The sequence below is a fragment of the Micrasema longulum genome, unplaced genomic scaffold, assembly GCF_059751315.1.
Source record: "Micrasema longulum isolate JH-2025_06_02 unplaced genomic scaffold, ASM5975131v1 h1tg000492l, whole genome shotgun sequence".
NCBI classification, from domain to species: Eukaryota; Metazoa; Arthropoda; class Insecta; order Trichoptera; family Brachycentridae; genus Micrasema; species Micrasema longulum.
Window position 1 is genome coordinate 140,997 of NW_028277689.1, and position 23,227 is coordinate 164,223.

Below are 23,227 nucleotides of genomic sequence, written 5' to 3' on the forward strand. Positions count from 1 at the left end.
CAAAAACATAAAATTAAGATTTTGCTTCCGTTATCTTCATTTTCAATCTATTATCTTTTTAAAGTATATTTTTTAATAGAAATACCTTTAAAACGTATTGTTTTTATCAAATTTATGTTTTTTTATTTTTTATTATTGCACGATTTTTTAAAAACATTCATTTTTAAATGGCAAAATTGTATGATTTCCTAATTTTTCGTGCGTTTTACCAGACTACAGCCTTAAGTAAAAATATAAGTAATTGTAATGGAATTTGGAAACAAAAAACTTATACCAAGTATTAAGTGGGACTTTTCAAATTAAATTTATAAAATTTATGTCATATATTTTTTTATAAAAACAATTTGTTAATAATATTAATTCAATTCAATAGAAGGAAAAATTGAGGAACTAAAATTATTAATACTTTTAATACTAATTTTAATGAAGTTTAATGTGAACTAAGAGGACTGCCTCGTTTAAAAAAGGTTTAGAAACATTTTTAGAAGATAAATAAAGAAGTGAACACACAAAAGCGAAAATTGTCCATGCTACCTTCAAGCATGTATATAAAAAACAGCTCATATTCCTGAAATGATATTCAAATTTATGTACAAAGTTTACATGTATGTACATATTCAATAAAACAAATTAATATTTTAAAATTAGATTCAATGAGATCATTAAGACGAATACATTAGAGGTGTGTATTGGAAAAGTTATTGCTAATATTCTAATGTGTATAAGGCCTTTGGAGTTTAAAAATAACAATTCATATAATTTTCATCACATGTAAATATGTATTACAACTTTTCGAAGCTCATGTAAAAATTTGTACATTTTGTACTTTGTACCATAAAAATATTTTAATTAATATCAAAATTAGTCATTTAAAATATCATCAATATTTTTTAATAAATCATCTTCGCTAAGTTTCATCCCGATAGTTTTAGCATTTAATTTTCCATCAAAAGTTTGTTTAGTACAACTGGAAACTAGATCGGGAACAGAATCAGATAAGTTTGTATTAAACCCTGAGTTACTATCAGTATCAATTGTGGATCCTGTATCAATATTGTCTTTATTACTGTTACTCTGATTTTCCACATCTAATTTTAAAGAAATGTCTGTTTGTTCATCACTTAAATCATCATTTTTAAGCGCAGAATGATCACTTTTTTCTAAATCAATTGAATCGCTATTAAATTCAAAATTATTCAATTCAATATCAGGAGTAGAACTATCAACCATATTTCTTTTAACAGATTTATTATCATTATCATCTACAAGTAATTTTCTTTTCAATTTTGGTTTTACTAAAGGCACGACTTGGACGGTTTGTTTACGAAGTTTAGAACAAGGCGATGATGTTCTAAAGGACTTAAGGCACGCTTCAAGTGCCTTATCATCAACAGGTTTGATATTTTTTAAGGTCGGTGTGTTATTAGCTTGTTCATTTATGTCATCTGTAGTATAAAAAGTTAAAGATTTGACAGGGGAGTTCGTAGATGAATTTTTGAACTTTTTCCTCGCTCTTATTTCGCTGAGAGACAACACTTTAAAATCATTTGACCTGTCTACCTGTCGCTTTAGACCCCGCTGTCGTTTTAACCCCGAAGTCTGAATCTCGTCTAAACTCAGAGATTCATACTTCAGGGGTAACTTTCTCCTATTTCTTGAGTTTTCCACCTCTTGAGTCTGCAGAGTGGGTGTTGTGCTTGGGCTGTCGTAGGAATAAAAGGCAGCGGCTTCTTCTTGAATCTTTTCCAGGCGAATTTGCTCCAAGGTTTTAATAGCAACCACGTGCTTCCCATCATCCAAGAAGTGATTTTTAACCGGTGTTAAAGTGGGAACACTTTCTGAGTCTGATTCTGTAAGAAGAGATAAAATCGAGTTTAATCCATAGATTCTCGAGTATTTTTGGGACATGTGATAAATCAAGTACACGTAGAAAAGTGTTTCAAATGATTTTTCATAAATGTATTTGTTTCGTTTATCTCTCTTACAGAAAAATACTCTTTATAATGAAGACGGGAAGGGACAAAGGGAAACAAAATGATTACCAAAATCATGTGAAATAATTTCCAACTTTATTGAATAGATAAAAGTCAACACAAGATAAATATTACTCCAAGGGTTATCATACATTTTGAAAGCATTCAAATGAAAGTTGAATTTCACGGAGATATTAAAAATGCAGGTGCACATTTTTCTAACATGTCAATTTAGAAAGGAGTTACAATTTAGTTCAACCAATATTCGCTTACCAAATTGACGCTGTAAAAAAACTGCACAGCGGAACCGCAACATAACTTAAAATATATTTGTAGCTTTGAGTTGAAAGATTAAACAAGTTTTATCGATAAAATAAAAGTTGAGAAATTTCATACAAAATTGCAGTTGCAACTATATTCAAATCTTCCAACTCTTTCGTATAAAAATTATCTTGTAAGGAATATTTGAAATTACAGGACATAAAATTATATTGAGCTACTTTCTCTTTTAAAGAAAGCTATAAATAATACTGAAAAAGAATATTAACAATACAATTTGTAGATGAAATCAATTCACCATCAATGAATCGTTCCTCGTTCGATAATATAAATGACAAATACATACACCGTCAGATTATTCTTATGCTGTAGCAAAACAATTATCAATGTTTACATTTTTATAATGGTACAAGATAGTTCATTTTAAGTATTTGAATAAATAAAAATATAGTTTTAAAGAATGGAAGAATGAAAAATACTTCTAAAGTATTTTATGAGGAAAATGACGAAGATAATTTTGCAACATTGAAAAAGTTATAACATTTTCATTTTATAATGAGTTTCAAAGACGTGATAGGAAGAAAATATTTCAAATGAATACTAAGCAATCTTCTATTTATAAAATAATAATAGCAGGCATGGATATGTCCCCCTCTTGATGAGATCGTATAGCTACCAAGAATAAGGTGAGGGTTCAATTCCTGGCAAGGTCAACTAGAAATATTTCATTTAAAAGGGTGTTTTTTCAATGTAATATTTCATAGTACCAAGAATGGCACCTGAAGTGAACGGCTGACCATGCCTTCGTGTAACAAGAACAACGATCAAGGTATGCCGCACTTGGTGTGCAGATGTAGAGCCCTCTGCATGATTGGGTGCGGATAAAAGTAAGTAGAAGGAAAATATCAAACACCAAATTAGAATCTAATATTCATATTTTCCGTGCTTTGATAGTGTGGCTAAGAGTTTTTAAAAATATTTTTAATACACATTCTATCTAAATTTGATTACATATATATTACCCTACGTGAGTATATAAATATGTTATATACTTCATTATTGTTGGTATAAAAATTTAACAAAAATGACAAATGAGCACATGTAAAAATGTTACAATATATTTTATATAAAATTTTCAATTTCAAATTATATCATGATTGTGTCAATGCGTGGAAAATCTATGTGGTACGTACTTCGGAAAGCATCTAATAATTAATCATTAGTAATTGTAATTTCACATCTTTCACAAAAATATGAATGCAATAATTATTACCTACTAATTTTTCAATGTGTTATTTCTATTTTGATAATTTTGTAAAAATACAGTGGGTATCTACTTACATAAATACATGTTAAAATTTTTGTTAAGTTAAATAATATAAGTTTATTGAAGAACTCGGGCCTGTTTAAAAGAAAGTACTAGTTATTAATTGTACATTTATTAATGACATGTTTGATTAAATAATTTTTTAGTAATCTCGCTTTATCGTCTATTCAAAACTAACAAAGAAAGTTAAAAGAAATGTTTTCTTTATTTTGTTACTAAACGGCTCTTAGAAAATCCATAGAAAAAAAAACAACATATTTCAGAAATTTTATGCATATTAATAAAACAAACATGACGACAAAGCAGTTACATATTTAAATTAAATCTAATTTTGAAGGATAAAAAAAATTCAACGCTTATAAGCGTCCAGTATACATATTTTTATTCTAAAATTTCGTATGCGTTCTTCTAAAGATGTTTTAGTAAATTGTATAGATATTTTTATTTCATTTATAAACAGCACACACACACTCGGACATAACTCACACGCACACAATTATATATTATCAGTACAGCAATGCGACATTAAACAATATTCTCAACTAGAAAAAACTCAAATGAAAGAAAGAAAATACATAATCAAAGTTGTTAAAAATCTAATAAACATGATAGATTCTTCCATTTTACGGTTCGAATCAAACTTAATGACAAAATTAACAAAGATTAGCTTTGACTTAGAAATTCAAAGTCGAAAATGTTGAACATTACATTTAGTTGGAAAATAATTTAGGCATTGGGTAAAAAACAGGCATTACAGAAAACTGTATAAAAATTAAATTATAGATGAGTCGCCCATTTCTGAAATTCATTCTGTCCAGTTTCTGTAAAAAATTCATGGAGAATGCCATTTTATGGCTTATTTAAGGAAGGACATAAAACTTCAACAAAATATTGCAAAATGCATCTTGTGTCTACTTCTAAATAATATCTCTTGACCATTTTTGTGCATTTAGTTGGCTTCGTGTAGTGGTCAGCGCGTTTGCCTACCATTTAGGAGGTCATGGGTTCGATTCCCAACATTGTTGACATGAAATATTTATTTAAAAATATGGTTTTACAGTAGAATATTTTATAGTCACTCAACTGGCACCTGAAACGGAAAACTGACCATCCTTCCTTCATGTAACAAATAATGATCAAGATCGAGTTTTTTTCATAACTCATTCAATCTGTCAAAAGACGAGCCGCGTGAATGGAGAATAAAATCGAGGTAAATAAAAAAAATGTGTAAATTATTGTCTCAAACTAAATTCAAAGTAGGTGCAGTGTAATTGACCATTTTGTTTAAGTGTCTTGATGAGTTTTGATGTTTTACTAAAAAGTGACATGCAGTTGACGCATGTTTAGGAAGAATGAAGTCTTTACATCAATACATTACGATGCAGAAAGTTTTGAAAAATGGCAATATAAATATTATTTGATGTTATACACACATAATGTGAAAAGGAGATAGTTTAAACAGTTATCATAAAAGTATGAAACAGTCCGCAATGTAAATGACAGTTGAAATTTTGTGGTGCCATACACTGATACCATATAAATAAAATTTGCCAATATTTAGGGAAAAAATCGTTATATGCATTTTATGCAAATTCAAATTTTTATTTTCGTGTTTTTAAGGTTAAGTACCTAGAAAAAATTAGTTATAAATGTATTTTTTTTTAATTCAATAAAAAATAACACATTGCAGTTTTGCTTGAAAAAATTCAAAATAATTTTAATTATACCATTGGTAAATATTAATAATCTCCAATCATTACAGTTCTTACAATTTTTCTGCAGTAAAGTCTTGTACAATAATTATATTTTAATGAAATTTAATTTTTTCAATACATTTTTCATTTCCTCAGTTTTACACTTTTTTTAGTTGCTCCCTTGAAAAATGTAAAACAGGGGTCTTACTGTATCTCAAAACAAAACAAGATGGACAAGACGAACTTTGAAAAGGAGCGACTCAGATATACAATTTGACAATGCATAAACATAGATTTTAAATTTATGAGCATGTCAGTTGACGTATTTTTCATTTGCCCAATGCACCGTTTGAATTTAAATAATTCATTATTATAATATGTAGTTAGTTCAAAAGCATCTTTAATTAGATTAGTATTGTTACGTGGGCTAGCTTTTCTAATATTATATAAAATTGATACATGTAGTATTATGCTATTTATACATAAACTAGCATTATAAAAAAGGTGCTACATTTTTTATTATGTACTTAAATTAATAGGATGTGGTGGATCTCAAAATAAAAAATATTTTTAAAAATCATTTAAACTCAAAAGGATTAACATATTTAACTTTAAAAATAAAATATTTTGCTATATATAAATATAAACACACATAATTACTCATTTAAATATTAATCGGTTAAGAGAAAAGGATGCGAACAAAAACCACTCCAATATGTACTAAATATTAAAATGTTCTAATTAGCCGTTGCATTGTTACATTAACATATTCTATCTAGAACCTTATTATAGATAACAAAAAACAACAAATATTAAAATAAAAACAGATTAATATTAAATACAACAAATATAAGCAATTATTACTTTAATTATGAACATTTAAAAAATTATGCAAAATTTGTAGTGAAATTAAACAAAAGCCTGTAAATTCCAACATTAGGGTATAAATAATTCAAGGAATTACAAGTTTTAAAACTAACTAAACACATTATATCATTCTAAGTTTTCCACGCCAATCTATATGTTAACTTGTTTCCACTTTCCAAATAAATCATATACGCAATTTACTTTGTCGAGTAATTACGATCTTTGGGAAACATTGTTTTTCGAGCAATTGATGTAAGTATTTTTGTATGCATTTCAATTTATTTATTTGAAATTCAGGGGGACTTAAATTTTAAGATTGTTATGCACATATTTTTGAAAAAAAAAAAACATGTGATTCAGAAATGTTGTACTGAGATGTCAGTATTTTACGAAATGTTAGTACAAGAATTAAATCATTTTTTTTATTTTAGTCGTGGGATTGAATATCTTTTTTCTTATTGAAGAAAACTTCCAAAAGTATAAGAATTGTGTTTTGGAACACCTGTACCAAACGTACAATCACACTTTACTCCAGCTGACATCTTCGCTTTATGCAAACTACACAAATTGTTTAGAAACAAACTACATACATATATACGAAACTAATCAACATTACCGTAAGTCTGAATATGTTCACAATTTTACAAGTGTAAAATGTTGTCCTGTGGTATGGTGGTTAGCGCGTTTAGCTACCTGACAAGTTTGACATTAAATATTATTAAATATATTTTTCACTGCAATATTTCATGGTAAATCTGATCATTTGTCTTTTTGTAAAAATTACGATGATGATACAATACTTGGTAGACCAATTCAGTACCCTATGCACCAGCAGGTGTGTGCAAGGGATTCATGATGAAAATTGTATCAAATCCGACCAATAAATATTGCAAAAGTGGTTAATGAAGGTTTTAATTAAGGTAAATAATAATTACTAAAAAATTGCATTAAATAAAATTTGAGTTGTAAGTTTAAAAAGCGATTTCAAGTTAAATATAAACAGATTGTGAAATAACCAAAGTTCTGATACAATTTTTTGAGTTTTTTTTTTTAAACATCCTAATCTAATACGGAAACACAATGTTTCCGGCGAGATAGACTATAAAATATAAATTAAAGTTTTTTTTGTTAGAAGTTGCTTGGAATTTCTAGCACACTTTATGCAATATAAGTTTGGATTAAAAGGTTTAAAAACTGTAAAATGCAAAGTGACATCAGGTGAAGTTTAAAACATTTAAAATTATAATTACTATAGTATTTTATTTTAAAAACTACGATATAATTTACGCGATAAATGAAAAAGTAGATACAACGTTATATCTACATAATATGTGGAAACTAATCCCAAAACTAAAGGATTACTATTACTTAATTGACAGCAAGTTATAAGATTTGTCAAAAGTTTATTTTTATTACAAAATAATTGCAATTCTGTTAGTATTTCAAAAATGTATTCTGGTGTTGCATTTTAAAATTATTTTCAAAAAACTACATTTGTTGGAGTATCTACCTAAATACATATTATTGTGAACATTTTACACAGAAATCAGATGAAACATAAGCAATGTCGCTACTAACAAAATATAAACCAATTGGGTAAATTTCATACTTATTTTCCTTCATTTTACATTAATTTCAACTCGTTTTAGCCATTCACAATGAAATTGTCAGCCTTTTAAAATATATACAACATCCAGGACAGATGTGAAAATAAATTTGCCCTGCAAAGTTACATAGTGAGGAAAAAAATCAATAAGAAATATCTAGTTTTTTATGTCTTTATGGTTGGGTTTTATCATAGAAAATGCTTGATAAATCTACATAATATATGAGGTTTACAAGCCAATTTTTTTTTTCCTAGATTTGTGAGTTATCTGTCAATTCTCAGCCATTTTGGAAGCGTAGTTTGCCTTTGACAGACAAACTAGTGAGACGCGTTTTGGTGTGATCGGATATTTAAAAAAAAATATTCCTTACAGCTTCTTTGTGACTTTTTGACAAAAACCAGATCGCATTGATGCTCCAGCCACCGTATTCATTGGACTTTTAGTCCCCTGTGACTTTTTCCTGTTCCCAAAGAGGACTATAAAAGGACGTTTCGCAACCATAGAGGAGATTAAAGACTGAATCACTGATGGACCTGAGGACCATACCAAAAAGCGAGTTCCAGAATTGTTGAATTGAAGATTGGAAAAAAAGTGTATGGTGATTTGATAGTGAGAAATAAATAAAGATTTTTTTTGATATACACAAATTATTAACATTTTTTTATCAAACTATGTATTAGTGTTGTCAAACTGTGTTCATTGTTTATGAAAAATCACAGGGAAAATTTATTTGAAAAAATCCTCATGAATACTTTTTCACGGTCTTGTCTCATTGCAAATATTTTATAAATTGTGTGTTTTTATATAAATTACACGGTTTTTCAAACATCGATAAATAAAATCAACTCATTTTGATCGTAACGCAAGAACATGGTGCTATTTTAGCATATTTTTACCGTTGAAAGATTAAAATATCTATAAATTGCTTTCGATACAAACTATAAATCAAGAAGCAAGTCTTGAAATTTAAAAAATTTATTGATTGAAAAAATATTTTCCTCAATGTTTTAATGAATATAATGGTTCATTTTTACAATTAATTGGCACTATTCTAATTTCGTTTTATCATTTTATATACCTAACCATGTGTAACAGAAGTCATGTTTTAATTTTGAGATTAATTTTCGATACAGCAGAACCTCTATATTCATCATTTATCTGTTCCTGAGGATCTAATGAATATAAAAACAATTCTTCCCATAAGAAAAAACTGAAATTCAATCAATCTGTTCCTAACTCCTAAAAATGGTACAAAAATGAAAAAAAAACCTTACGTAAACTCTAACTTTACTGTACTAAATAGATATACATAGTGGTAGAAGTGGAAGATGAGGAAGGCTAATGTTAAGAGCAAGTGTTGCTATCAATTAAAGCCATATAGTAATTCCAGTTCTAATCATGGGGTCCGTTTAGCTAATTAGTAGTATTGGATTTAGCAAGGAACTTGTCCAATGTTATCTGTTTGTGTCATCCTATGTGCCAGTGCCGGCGGTGGGAGAGACGACAAATACAGAAAATACCAACGAATATGGGGGGGGGGGGGAGAATTTGACATCAAAATGTGACGATTATCCAAAAATTTTGAATAAAGGGCTGACGATTGTAAAGGTTCCACTATGTTATGTATTCATTTTGGGCCCTATAAAAGTATGAAAATGAGGTCACGTTACTGAGCTACATACAGTACATTATAAATAATTCACAATTTCAATCATAAATTGATTATACTTGCAGTTTGTCAGTATGTCCATTACAATTGCCCTTTGAGGCATACCTAGAGATTATTTTTCTTTACTTGATTGCAATGTCGAATTGCTTAATTAGTTATCATGTAACCATTTTCCTTACTAAAAACTAATTATTACATTGACATTGGAGTATACAATATTGTTGGTAACCTTGTAATACCATATTTTATAAAAAAGTTTAGTTTATTTCATTTCTCTAGATTCAAATATGTGATAAAAGAATAGAAAATTTACACAATTCCTGTAAATGAATGAAATTTGTAAATATAATTAAATGAAAGTTTTGACAACTTAAAAATGAAACATTTTAAAATTGTAAGTTGTTTTATTATGCCCATATTTTTCTACTGCAGGCAATCAAACTACATACATATCGTACCATGGAGGTAAGATTCTGTAACTAGCATTTAATTACTTACGTAGGCTCTACTCACTGTCAAAATATGGAATCTCTCGCGGTTTTAATAATATATGTATTTTTATACATATTCAGTGAAGTTATCAAATATGTCATTATTTGAATGAAATCAGTAAAATTTGGAGTAGGTGATTAATGCATAATAACATGGTATAAAACTTCAAAATAAAATGTTATTTATTAATGTAAACACTAGCTAAAGCCTTCTAAAAATAACCTTTTCAGCTAGCTGTAATATAAATGTAATATTACAACAAAATAAATAAAAAAGAAAACAAAACAATACAGATAATTTTTGTCAGTGCCTTACACTATGTAAAATTTTCATGTCAATTACGTTTATACAAAATCAGGAAGCAAGATGAAAAAAATGTATTTCAATTTCATTTTTATCAATGAAATGTTTCCTAAAAATGCTATTAAATGCATAATTAATAACGTCATCTTGAATTCTTCATTTAGTTTTATAAATTCTTTTAGTTTTATAAATCAGAATACATTTAATAGTTGTCAATATAAAAATCATCATGCCAATGCATCTAATGCAGTCAATTTGCTTCTACACAATAGCTTTAATACATATATACTAGGGTAATATGAGATAATAAGCACATTTTCAAAACAAATTCCAACCTTTAATTTATGCTTTCAAAGACAATGCTTATGCGTAGACATTATTTGACTTAATTTAGTAATAAGCCATACATAATATAATCTTGCTAGGTTTATAATATAGCAAAATATGTCAGGGTTAGTTTATAAATGTTAATAATAGTTTCATTTAAAATATATCGGGACAAGAATCATTTAAAACAAACATTTTTGTTATTTTTTTTTTTAATTTCACACTCTTAGGTGCTTTGGAAACCATTTACTGAAAGCACTAATAGATGCCGATACTTCAACATCAATTTTATATCGTATTTTTAATTATCCGATATGATTTTTTTTTAACAGACCGTTAGTGAATAAAACGTCTATAAAGAAAATAATCATATTTATACATACAATCAATTATCGTATAAATTTAAATGATAAAACCTTGTGAAGATCTTTCTGTTCCTCCAAATGTTTGTTCAAAGCATTTTTTTTTACAGATAAGAATTTAAATGCTATGCATTTTGACAATATGAAGAGTACACACGGCTAAAACAGGCTCATTGCTTTTTAAAATTATTTTTGAGATATTAAGGCCATTTTTTTCCTCCAGTATGAGTTCAATAAAGTGGTATGATTAAAAACTAAAAAAATGTGGCTCCCTGTCTTAGAAACTAGAAAATAAATATGGGGTCACGGCTGGCAAAATAACAGTCAAAATACGACAATCACTGCAACAGACACGTTTCTGTAAGTTCAAGAGAGTAGTTTTAAAAAAAATTATTAATGTAGACATTTTTGTTTATTTTGTTCTGTGATTGTGGATAAAAATATATATTACATTAATTGAAAACCTGTTTTTCTTAAATACGTGAACCCAGTATCTCTCAAATAAGGTCTCAATTCTTCTTTTTGCTATCCTGTAAAATACTTTTTACTTAATTAGTCCGTTCTTGCCGTGTACCCTTCTAAATAATTATGAGTAAATGCTTTGTTATTTTAAATGCAAAAATAATATATATTTAGGAAGGTAACGCAATTGATTATGAATAAGATTCTTCTGGGCCGTTAATAAATCTTTACGATATCATTATATTTGATTCATTCATTATAACGTTGGGAGAGCACAGTTCGCGAGTGGTTAGCTGCGATGGCTCGGTGTCAATACAGTCGCATACCTTCCTCGAAGTTGACGACCAGAGAATCGGGAGATAGGCCGGAGTAGGCGGCCGCCAGTGGGGTGAGGGGCGCTTCAGGGACACGAGGGCCCATCATGGGAGGCTCCGAGGGCACTAGAAGTAAACATAATTTTGTTAGACCAGATAAATTAATGAAATAGTTCTCCAGCGAGCAGATTTTGTCGTGAATCCTAACCGACATATCCTGCTCGCACGTAAAATAATATTTTGTTTCTAATCTCCCGCCAATTTCACCATGTCAATGTACATAGTCAAATGTGAACTTTTATCTTCAGACATGTCGGATGAAAAAACTTTTCCATAACTGAGGTCCCGGGTTCGATTCCCAGAAAAATATTTTTTTAATAGGTGGTTTTTCACAGAAATATTTTAGTCTCTGGACTAGCGCCAATTAATTAGCAGTGAATAAAGAAATTATGATAATTTATTTAAAAATTTGTTAAGTAAAAATTTATCAAATTTATTGCTAAGATATTTCATATAAATAATGTCACCAGCATTTTACTGAAAATCATTCAAATTTAAAAATACATACAGATTTCGTGTGGAAAATAAGAATGGACTGGGTTACAGGTAATTACAATTAAATAATTACTATTATAGTACATGGTTACAACTATAAAAATCCTTGGATATCAAACCATGACAATGGTTAATGAAACCTTTAATCAAAAACCATTTTGTTAAATTTTATTATAAATAAATACCACTGAACTGGGAAGAATAATACTGAAGATTAAATAGATCAGGTAGTAAGCACGCTACATATTTTGAATACATAATATATTTTTGTAGGCATAGTATTATATTATTTATTTAAATCAGTAGTTTTTTAAAATTTTGGTATGTAAATTTACTAGTCAAAGGGTGATCCTTCATAATAACTTGTATTGAGTTTAACCCATGCTGTTCTTTCATGGTGAATTTGTACTTCAATAACTTAGTACTTAATGTTATTTTAATGAGCCTTCATTGCCAAGTGGCATTACCAGGAATTCACTAATTACCTCAGACTCAACAAGAGCTGAAAAGGGATTAACCCACTAATAGGAATTTGTGCCCTTTTAAGTGACCACCTTTGGTTAGCAAAATGACAGGATCTATGACACATGTGTACATATCAATAATAGTCTAAGAAGAAATGGAAAATGACTAATAGTTTTAAATAGAGGGTCCCATGACAAAATAAAGATATGAATTATGTACATACTTCAAAAAGGGTTCTCTAGATTATGACGTTACTGTGATTGTATGAGCGTAGATAATAAAGATTTATGCATAAATAATTGCCTGGACTATGTCAGCCATATTACAAAAAAAATTACCTAGGCTTTTTTTACCAAATTCATTAGAGGAACAATAAATGTGTGAATTTTTTACAATTATTTACATCTTTAAATCTAAATGAATTTATTTTTCATTTAAGAAAGAAATAAACACCACTTAGGAATTTCAACATGTAATATATAATGATATAAACAATTAATTAAAATTGCTGCAAAATGGCATTTTTTTATATGTGTTATGTTATTTACTTTACTTTTATTATTGTCAGTCTTAATACTAACTTATTACTGTAATAAATGTTGCTATGCTGGACTGTCAAAAAAAAAAAACTTGCAAATAATTCTTAAAACTAACGAAATACTGAAACTACAGAGTAAAGAATATTAAGGGTATTTAGTTACTTTGGCGTTGGTGCCAATTAGGCTGGTGCGGAACCATGTTGGGTGGATGATGGGGAGGAGGGGAAGGTGGAACCTCTTCTCCCTGTTGCAGATGTAAAGGCTGAACATTTGTCTGAAAACAATAAAGATTTTATTATATTGACTGACCTGTGGAGATGGGTCCCCGTAACTTCATTATCGCCTTTAAAGCCTGAGTCTTGAACTATGATGTCACAGAGTCTACATAAAGTACATCACCATCATCATTTCCTTGCCATATCGCACTTTTATTTTTTTATTATCAAAATCAAACCTTTGCTCTGTCAGCTGTCATCTGACATGCAAAAGAAGTAGATTTGTTGCATTTTTCTCGGACTGATAAATTTGTTATTATTTAATATTTTCTCAAGAAACCAAAAGTATTACAATTCTCAAAAAATAACACTCTTAATTAGTTAAATTATGATCATAAATACAAAAAACTTAACTTATGAAATATATAACCGTTCTAAAATGAGAATATTGCGACAATCATAAAATAAAATGTAAAGATAACGCTAAAATAAAATATATTTATAGGTTAGAAAGGTCCTTTATAAAGCAGAACACATTTTGGAAAAATCACATGTACATTAGTGTATACTACCGTGATTCTCCCAAAATGTGTTCTAATCTAGAAGGGGTGTTACCTCTTGTAAAATGAGAAGATAATGTAAAAAAATTCATCTGTGACTTAAAGTTTAATAAGACACAAAAGATTAGTTGAACAGCAACATGGAAAATATTCCGAAAATAAGTTCTCTGATTCAAACTTCACAAACATTTTAAGGTAATTTATACGCTCGGATGTAATACTAACTTAAAAAGGCGTTTATACACTGAAATATTTCGTAGTACACTTACCGGTTGCGGTAAAGGTTGGGAAGGAGAGATTCCATCGGGTCGAGATTGGGGCCCCTTGTGCTGGAAAGAGCAGTGTTGCTTGCGGCAGCCGCCAGGCTGAGTCTCCCAATAGCATGGGATCTGCTTTCTATTTTTCTGGTAGGAAAATTTTTCAGATTAGATGTACGTCTATCTTCGTACAACAAATACAAGATATTTTGTATATTTTTTAATGTACTATATGAGTCGGTAAATGTTTTATCGGGATATTGTGTTTTTATGAGGTCATGGTAAATTTAGTAGATTTTTTTATTTTTAATATTGTACTTGTAGTGCAATTCCCATTCATGCTGCTATGGATACCTTAATCAATCTTCGGAACACATTTTGAAATTATTTTTTTTCAAGAAATATTTTTGCATTCTATTTTTAACTGACAAATAACTCCGTATTAGAAAATAGGAACTAAGTTGTGGTAGAATGTGGTTCGAACCCTGGACCTATGATCCAACACTAGCCACGGGACTTATAGATTCAGTCGGGTATACAGATCGATCTGGTGGCTTTCGAAAAAAAATCCATATTTTTAAGTTTTGTAATAATTTTGGCGAACCGATCATGTCAAAAATATTTTATTTAATCCCTATTTTCTTTAATACAAAGGTACCCAAATTACATAGAAATCCTTCATACAGCTTTTCCGTTTAGCAACAAGTTTTAATTTGTATGTGGGTGACACCAAGGAGACTTATGTGCTCATATGTGTGCGTAATATGTGGTGAGCAAAAATATAAACTGAAATATACCCAACTTCGACTCCCCAATATATAAACTGAACAAAAATAATACATTAAAAGTGTAAGAAAAAACTCACTCTCAGTTCCATGTGTCTAAGTTTGCATTGAGGGTCGATACATTTGCCTTCTTGCCAATAGAAGCACATAGTTTCACATCCTAAAGCCTTAGGTTCGTGTCGAAAATTACAAGCATCCCCCTATAACATATAATCACTTTTAAAAATCATGAAAATAACATCACTTAAAATTACCTGTAAATGCAAACAAACACAACATTGTCTTGGGTTTAAAGACGCTTCAATTCAATGTAAAATATTTTATCGCGAAATATACCTAAATATAAAAAAATAAACGAAAACTATAGGTAACACTTACCTTAGTACAGGTGGAATAGTAAAAAAAGTAGCAATCGGCTAGTTTACGTGAGTTATCCATAGTTTCAAAATGTATTTGTTAACACTGCAAACAAATACAACAAATCAATAAGTGTTCACAATATTCGTTATTAATTTAATGACATAATATACAAGCGTAAAACGCCAGCATTATTTTAAGCCAAAACTGTCTCAGTTGCCAATTAAAGGACGTAAAACACATTTATTTACACGTTATGTTATCAAACTGAAATAAACTATCCAAATAAGAATTATTCACTAAACATACACACATACAACTGATAAAATAGAGAATTGTAATCATTTAGGTAGATCGAGAAAATATACCCATGCTTGAAAAAGTTATGACAGGATCGAAAACCTAAAATAGATACACTTTGAATTGGTCATTAGATGTGAAAAAGACACGAGTTATAAAAAAGTTATGTTTACTTACGTATAAAAATGTTGGAATAAATCACTGTTACAGCAATAATTATAAATTAACTAAAACTAGTCGCCGATGTTAAGACCACTTAAAAAATTATGGCGATTGGCGATTTTCTAATTTTCTATGTTATTGCTATGGCGGACAGTGTGGCAATCATAGAGTAAATAAATGAACAGTGGCAATGTGGCGAGTACAGTTTGTGCATAGACTAAAACCAATAATAAAACTTGCCATGCAAAAATAACCGTTATTTTAATACGTACAAGAAATATTTTTGATAACTTGTTAAAATAACCTTTTTTTATATCGAGCTATTTTTATCAAATTATTTATTATCAATCTATTTTTGGTTTTCTTTTGCGCCAAAAATAATGTTTTCGTCTGGATTCCAAGCCACATTGGAATATCAAGCAATGAAAAAGCGGAATCCCTAACGAGGTGGGGATTTGTAGTTGGGAATTAAAAGACGACCGGATGGATTTCTCAAATATTTTTATTTAATCAGAGAAGTTTATTTTGATTTTTAAAAAGTGGAGTGGAATTTTCCTAAATTAACAAAGGAAATTTTTTAAAGGTATATCCAGCTTTATATTTCCTCCGAACCTTGGTTTAATAGCGCGTGTAAACCTAATAGGTCTACGATTGTAATTTTTTGTTTTATAATTCGTTATTTTTTTATGTCTTTACGACTGGGAGGCAAAAATTATTTGATATTTTACTTTTCTTTTTTATAACCTTTCCAATTAATTTATCTCAAATTCTTTCTTGTAGAAAACTTTTATTAATCAATTCTGTTTTTTTTTTTTTTAAGTTCAAACTTTTCCTTATTTTGATTGATAATACTTGTTTCATTGGCATAATTATGTTTTAATTAATTCTTTATTTTTTCACAATAAATTCTTTTAGGTTTTAAAATATTTTTACATCATTATTGCTCCCTTGCATTTATTATTTAAAATTGTTAAAATTTAATAGTATTATAAGATAAGGTGTATTATTTATATTGTTATGATAAGATAATTTTGATTGTTTTGTTGTAGTTTTTCTAGTTCTTAAGTTTTACCTTTCTTTATATATTTTACGCTAAGTTTCTCTTTTCTGTTAAATAGGCGCTATAAGGCTTTGGTGGTTTTTTTCTGTTGGTTTTTTCAATTTATGTTGGAATTTTGTAAGTTTAGTTTTATATTTATTATTACAATGATTGTTTTATGTTATTCATGTACATATTTATTTTTGTTGTTTATTGTTTGTATCTATATTGTTAATCCTTTCGGTTTGCGTTGTTCTTGTATTTATTGTGAATTCATGTAATTTGTTTTTGGCTGAAGTTATCGTGGTTTGGTAGGTCTTAATAAAGGGGAAAATACAATCATTAGGTCCTTCAAGAGAATAAAATGCATTGTGATATGTGAATATAATATTTTTCATAATTTCAATTTACATATCATATTTTGTGGCCGTAAAAATATGGATATTTATAACAAATTACCCTTTCATTTTATTATTTGCGTATTATTTTACTCAAAATACAGTTTATTAATTTTTTTAATAAACCTGCTAAAGGGGAAAAGTATTCAAACAAAATATTAAAGTCTGTCTAACACAAACGGAATTTGTATTTTTACTTAATTCACCAACAGACACTAACACAGTAACATAGGGTTATAAAAAAAATTTAACCTACCGTATTTCAGTAGAAAAAAATGACAATTAATTTTCTGTTTCATATATAAGAATAAAAATTGTTTTTATGTACAAAAAAAAATATGTTTAAACGCTTTCAATATTGAAAATAAACCTTTTTTATCTTTCTTTGGTTAAAAAAGCAAATTTTGATTTTGTATTGTGTAAATCAAAATTTTATCTTATTTTATTTTATCTTTATTGATTGAAATAAGAAGAAAAAAATATGGTTTACCAATGAAAGCAGGCTATAGATTTATTTGAATTATTTTTACAGCTGGGAAGTTAAGAACTTTTATTCCAATGATTTTTTTTTAATACAGCAACACTGTATTTTAGCGCTGACAATATATTTTGTATCATAGACAATACTTTTAAAAACCGCGACAATTTGAATTTGGGGTGTCGATTCGTTGTCAATCCAATGGCAAAAAAAAATAGAGAGAATAATAAATATTTTTGATAATAGTGAATTTGATTTCAATTACTAGAAGATAAATTTTATTATTATTAAATAAAAATATTGTTATAAAAAAATAAATCAACTTTGTTTTTAACCACTTATTTTTTATTTATCTCTAGACGAGAGAGTGCGGATATTATCCATGGCTTTAGCAGACTGAGTTTCTCCAGAGTATGTTTGGCTACAGTTTATTTATTTATTTAAAACTTCAAGTACAAAGAAAAAAGTACTTTGGCGGACGGTTTAAAAACAAGAAGGAATGTGTATTTAACTTTCGAACATTGCTCTGGACTTTGATCAATTCCACGTTTCCGAGGGGACTTTTAGAGCAGGATTCTCCCACTACTTTGACGAGAGTCTTTGTCATGTATTGATTTAATTTTATAATATGTATGCCTTAAATTTAAGTTTGTAATGCACATATTATTTATGAAATAAAAATTTAATTGAATTGAAAATCAGAGTCTAAACAAAAAACAAATCTTTAACTAAGAACTTAATTCCACCTTATATTCCGTTGTCTCTATTAACCATGCTTCCTTGCTTCTCTTTTAGGTAATAATTTATTATGAAATGTTACGTAAAGAATGCCGATTCATTCAATAAAAGTGTATTTTGTTGAACGTTTAGTGTATTAAAATTGTATTATTTACTTCCTATTCCATTCCACGCCTAAGTTTATTGTCATTGCAAAAAGATTTTTTCTGAGAAAGTGTTTCCGATTGATATTTTTCGTTACTTGTTTATATGTATGTATAAGTAAATAAAATCAAATAATGTCATACTCGATATTCACAAAAATAGGAGCAGTCACGTGATTGTACTTCATGCGCTACTGTCCAGATGCCCGATGTGGTAGTAAAATATAAATTAAATTTACATAATACTCTATACAATTTCCAAAATTTTAATTCAACATTTTCCTTTGTAAATCCTGTAATTAAAATAAAATTTATAAAGATGAAGGTTTAAACGATTAAAACCTTCATCTTTGAATGTTATATTATTTATTGTTTCAGCTTGTGGAAATTTTTTTTGAATTTATTTAAAATAAAACTGCGAGAAATTTAAAATTTAGAATTAACAAAATCCGCCGTGGACTTTCTAGTAATAGTTTTTCTGAATTCACAAACCATATTATGGATACAAACCATTCATTTTATTCACACAAAATTAAACTTTTGCATACGGTCATAAATAAAGGGATCATAATGAACAATTCAGAAAATATTGAAATACAAAAAAAAATAAATTCAGAGAAAACTTTAATTAATAATATTTTATTTCAAAATGCATCACCTGCTATCAATATTTCCCATAATTAGGAAAACCCCACCCCCTCCACCTCACATTGCCTTCCCCCTTCCGCCCGACCCTATCAGTACCTATGTATTAATCTGTTTATGTATTTTAGTTTAGTTTATATTATACCTGAGGATGGGTAATACTAATTACCCGAAACTAGTCGTGTTTTAATGTATTAAACTCTTGTGTGGTAAATTTACAAAGTTTTTTATTTGAAATAATTTTTTTGAATGTCATTTAAATCAAATTAATAGTGAAAATAAGTTAAATCAAATCATAAGCAAAATCACTAAAATTATTATACACATAACCTGTTCTGCCTGTAATCAATTATGTTAGGACTACCTAAATGAATCTAAACATTGGCTCAACATTTGTCATAGGCACGAGACGATCGTCAAATATCCACTACAATAAGGTAGTGGCAACATGTTGGAAACAAGTGACGGTCGAGCATATGTGGTGGCAACAGTTGCTATTTGACGATTGTCAAATGTTGAGAATGTGTGGAAACAACTATTGACAATGTGAAGTCACCCGCAAACATTAATTGAACATTTAAACTTAAATAATTTCATTTTTTTTGTTCCGCAAGTTTAATGTGTGTCGATCACAAAGCCCAAACTGTCTGCAATTATTTTATTGTATAAGCACAATTTTAGTACTTTGGTGCATCATTCTGCTTTGGTTACTAATTTCTGAAACAATAACATATAATTAGAACTACAAATATTTACCGAATTTCATTTATTATTTTGACAAGGGCAGTTTGTAGCTTATTAATAGAGCAAAGCTAACGAAAACTGACAATGCATACTATTATTGAGGTATGTGGCTTTATGTGGCGATTTGTGTCGTTTTGAAGCTGGACGATATCTCCAGCTACTTCGTTTGCCATAGTACTATCCTATGGACCTTTCATCTAGATGGCCTTTGGTAATAAATTAGGAAGAATATTAACTGCACATAATGACACTGACTGGCTTTCATGAGCCCCGAGGTACTTCAAGAGATTCAACTTTATTTTACTCCGGTACCCTGGGAACTGGCTGTCCCTATAGTTGAGAAGATTTTTTTGTTGTGTCACTAAGAACAGGAATTATAGTGCTGATCCCAGTAGCGCTCAATTTTCTTCTGTTCTCTGCATTTTCTTGCCAGGCCTTTCATTTTTTATCTCTCCATGTCTGAAACAAATACAAAAATAGATTTTTAATGTGGAAATATTTTTAAAACTAGTCATCAAAATAACACTATCGATAATAACAATTCTTACAATCTTCCACTGGTCAATTGTTTTTGGGGAACCCAACTGAGCTGATTCATCGGCCAGCCACTTCCACATCCCATTAATCAATAAAAGACTCTGAGGACATGTGAAACGGCCAGCTGCGAGCTCTGTGTGACCACCCATGAAGGCTATTGGCGCTTTGACTTACACGTATTCCATGTGGGATCTCCTACTGAAATTTAAAATGTAATAATATGGATCAACCACGTTCTGTAAAATGTTTCCTGAACCTAATACAATAAACTACCCAGTAAAATGAGAACCCAGAACATGGCTCCTAAAAACTTCTACTATGTAAGGTTTACCTTTTCCTAGAGAACTTTAGTGAACTACGTTTGAAAGTGTTTATTTGATTATGAAAATGTCAAACTTGATTGTATGGTTTTCATTAATGAATTTACGATCATGTTAAACATGACTTTGTCGTTATAAGATTAGGTACCATGTTAAACAAATGTTTCGTTTTATTTCTGTCCCAAATTAAGTTCTGAAAAAATATATAACATAATAAATTCTACAAAAACGATCATTACAACTTACTAAGCCAACTTATTTTACTTAACTTACCGTTTTAGAGTATTTTCCATCATTAAATAACATAACAATCAAACGGTGCTAAATAATATTCTAATACGCAATCTACGACATAATCTGATATTCAAAATGTAAATATTTTGAATTATGACATAATATGACATTTAATGAAAGATGTTGCCATGCATGAGGTTGAAATGTGGCAAGAATAAAAAATATAATAATCCCTGATCGTTAAATTTAGGTCTATGTTCCATTTGAATCGAAACAATGTATATTTGCAGTGAAAAACTTTTATCTCGTCAATTACACTGGGCAACAAAAAATAACTTGTTTTGTCTCAGAAAGAAACATGCGATTCTGATTTCAATTTTTCTCTCTAATTCAAATATGATTTCAGTTTTTCTCCATCAAGCAAGGTTTCCATGATACAGGCATTTATAATTTCAAACATTTGAATACTTTCTCCATTATTAACTGCACAATATTTGAACATTCTGACTTACCTAGAAACTGTAAATAACATTTTCGAATGCCTGACAAGCTGCATTCTCCAGCGTATTCAAAAGTTTCTCAAACTTGTATTAGTGATCGTATTTGTGGACCCACAAATATTATCTGTTCAATTTTTTGCACCACTAACTTTAGATAAATTCTGTTTGAGATACGTGAAACAAAATGTATTGTCCATGGTTTTGACGAAATTCTGTGGGTGATGGAGAAATTCTGAATACACATATGAAAACAGAATAAAAAACTGCATATTGGTGACAAAAATCATGTTATTGCCGACAGTTTTTAAAAAATATGTTGGACCCTGACATAAAGACGTCTCTTAATTGCAATGCATATAAGAAAATGGTAAGCAAGTGGATAAAACGTTCGCCATTTAATATCCTGTGAATTATTTCTTTCACATAATATTTCATCTGTTTTGATTACACCTCGTTATTGTTTTATCTTTTGTAATTTGTTTATATTTCTTCTTCTCCTTGATTTAGATCAATTGCTTTGGCTAGGGGGTAACTCCTAAGACGTTGAGTTCAAGCTATTCTAAATATCTCTTTGGTGGTCTTACGACAAACGACGACTTTTTCGTAGACCACGATAAACGGGATTCTTGAGCTGACTATTCTTTTAGTTTGATCTCTCCAGAATCGCCCCCTTGTTCTTCTCTACCACGTACTATGTAAATTAGGATATCGCAAGTCCGTCTAATTTCTTGATTCCGAATTCGGTTCCCCAGAGTTTTCCTTTCGGCTGCCCTTAACCTTTCCGAGTTAAACCGTGTAAAAAATTCGCGAGCTCCAGAAAAGGGTACCAGGAATACCTCAGCTAAAATCTTTTAAATACAATTTATTAAAAAATATGGCATTATGATTGTCATGGTCTTTATAAACCTGTTCCAAAATACTGTTGCGAGAGGATAGTATGTGACATCGCACTCCTCTCGCTACTACACGTTGAAAAACACTTATCTAAAGTCATTTATCAGTTGGAAGGGGGAGTGCGTGTAAAACTTAACGTGAGAAATCCGGAGTTTCGAAGTTATTGCTGGAAACAAGCCACCAAATAACAAGAAGCTCACGTGCGAACTGACTAACGTAACGCATCAAAGATTATTAAACTACAGAGCGATAAATTGTAGTGTTCGCTGTTTGCATGGGGAAACGTAAAGATAAATGTAAATTGTTATTGAAAGAACTAGGTAGAAAAATATTTTCATAATTTCGATACGTTCTTAATATTATGAAATAGGATTGTAAAACAAATTAAATCAATATCGTTATCGACAAAAAAGTTATTGAAAAAAATATGCAAAAAAATAAATATACATAAATATAAATATATGTTTGTATCCGGCTTGATAAAAAAAATATTTTGTTTGTAAATACGCGAGATAAAACCTTTTTCTACGGCCGCGAGAGCGTTTGGAATTTCACCCTTCGGGGGCCCTAGATACCCTCATAGATCCTGAAAGGTTATTATATTTCAATTATTGTTGGTAATTACATTTCTGTCAATTTTTATTTTTATGAATATATTTTGTAATTTAAATCTATGTTTAGTTTTT

The 23,227-nt window shown here is 29.2% G+C and overlaps 1 protein-coding gene and 1 long non-coding RNA gene across 2 annotated transcripts; both read right to left on the minus strand.

Annotated features, from left to right (window-relative positions):
* Window positions 1-721: 721 nt before the first annotated feature.
* On the minus strand, window positions 722-16,011 carry LOC148281149 (uncharacterized). The gene is made up of 7 exons (XM_088227196.1): window positions 15,887-16,011; window positions 15,431-15,514; window positions 15,133-15,252; window positions 14,280-14,414; window positions 13,398-13,509; window positions 11,689-11,802; window positions 722-1,850 (listed from the first exon to the last, which is right to left on the minus strand). Exons 2-7 carry the CDS (start codon window positions 15,488-15,490, stop codon window positions 862-864), a joined length of 1,530 nt encoding a protein of 509 aa, XP_088083322.1. The 5' UTR covers window positions 15,491-15,514; window positions 15,887-16,011; the 3' UTR covers window positions 722-861.
* Window positions 16,012-19,276: 3,265 nt separating this feature from the next.
* Window positions 19,277-21,308, minus strand: LOC148281150 (uncharacterized). Its single transcript, XR_015822418.1, has 4 exons — window positions 21,187-21,308; window positions 20,605-20,791; window positions 20,149-20,515; window positions 19,277-20,022 (listed from the first exon to the last, which is right to left on the minus strand). It is a non-coding gene; the product is annotated as an uncharacterized LOC148281150 (long non-coding RNA).
* Between the last annotated feature and the right edge of the window lie 1,919 nt (window positions 21,309-23,227).

What these genes read in the sequence shown, in the direction of transcription:
- LOC148281149 (XM_088227196.1), bottom strand. Translation starts at nt 15,490, where the DNA reads ATGGATAACTCACGTAAACTAGCCGATTGCTACTTTTTTTACTATTCC. An exon ending in ACTATTCCACCTGTACTAAG is followed by an intron (nt 15,253 to 15,430) that starts GTAAGTGTTACC and finishes TATATGTTATAG; the next exon opens with GGGGATGCTTGTAATTTTCG. An exon ending in TTAGACACATGGAACTGAGA is followed by an intron (nt 14,415 to 15,132) that starts GTGAGTTTTTTC and finishes TTTTCCTACCAG; the next exon opens with AAAAATAGAAAGCAGATCCC.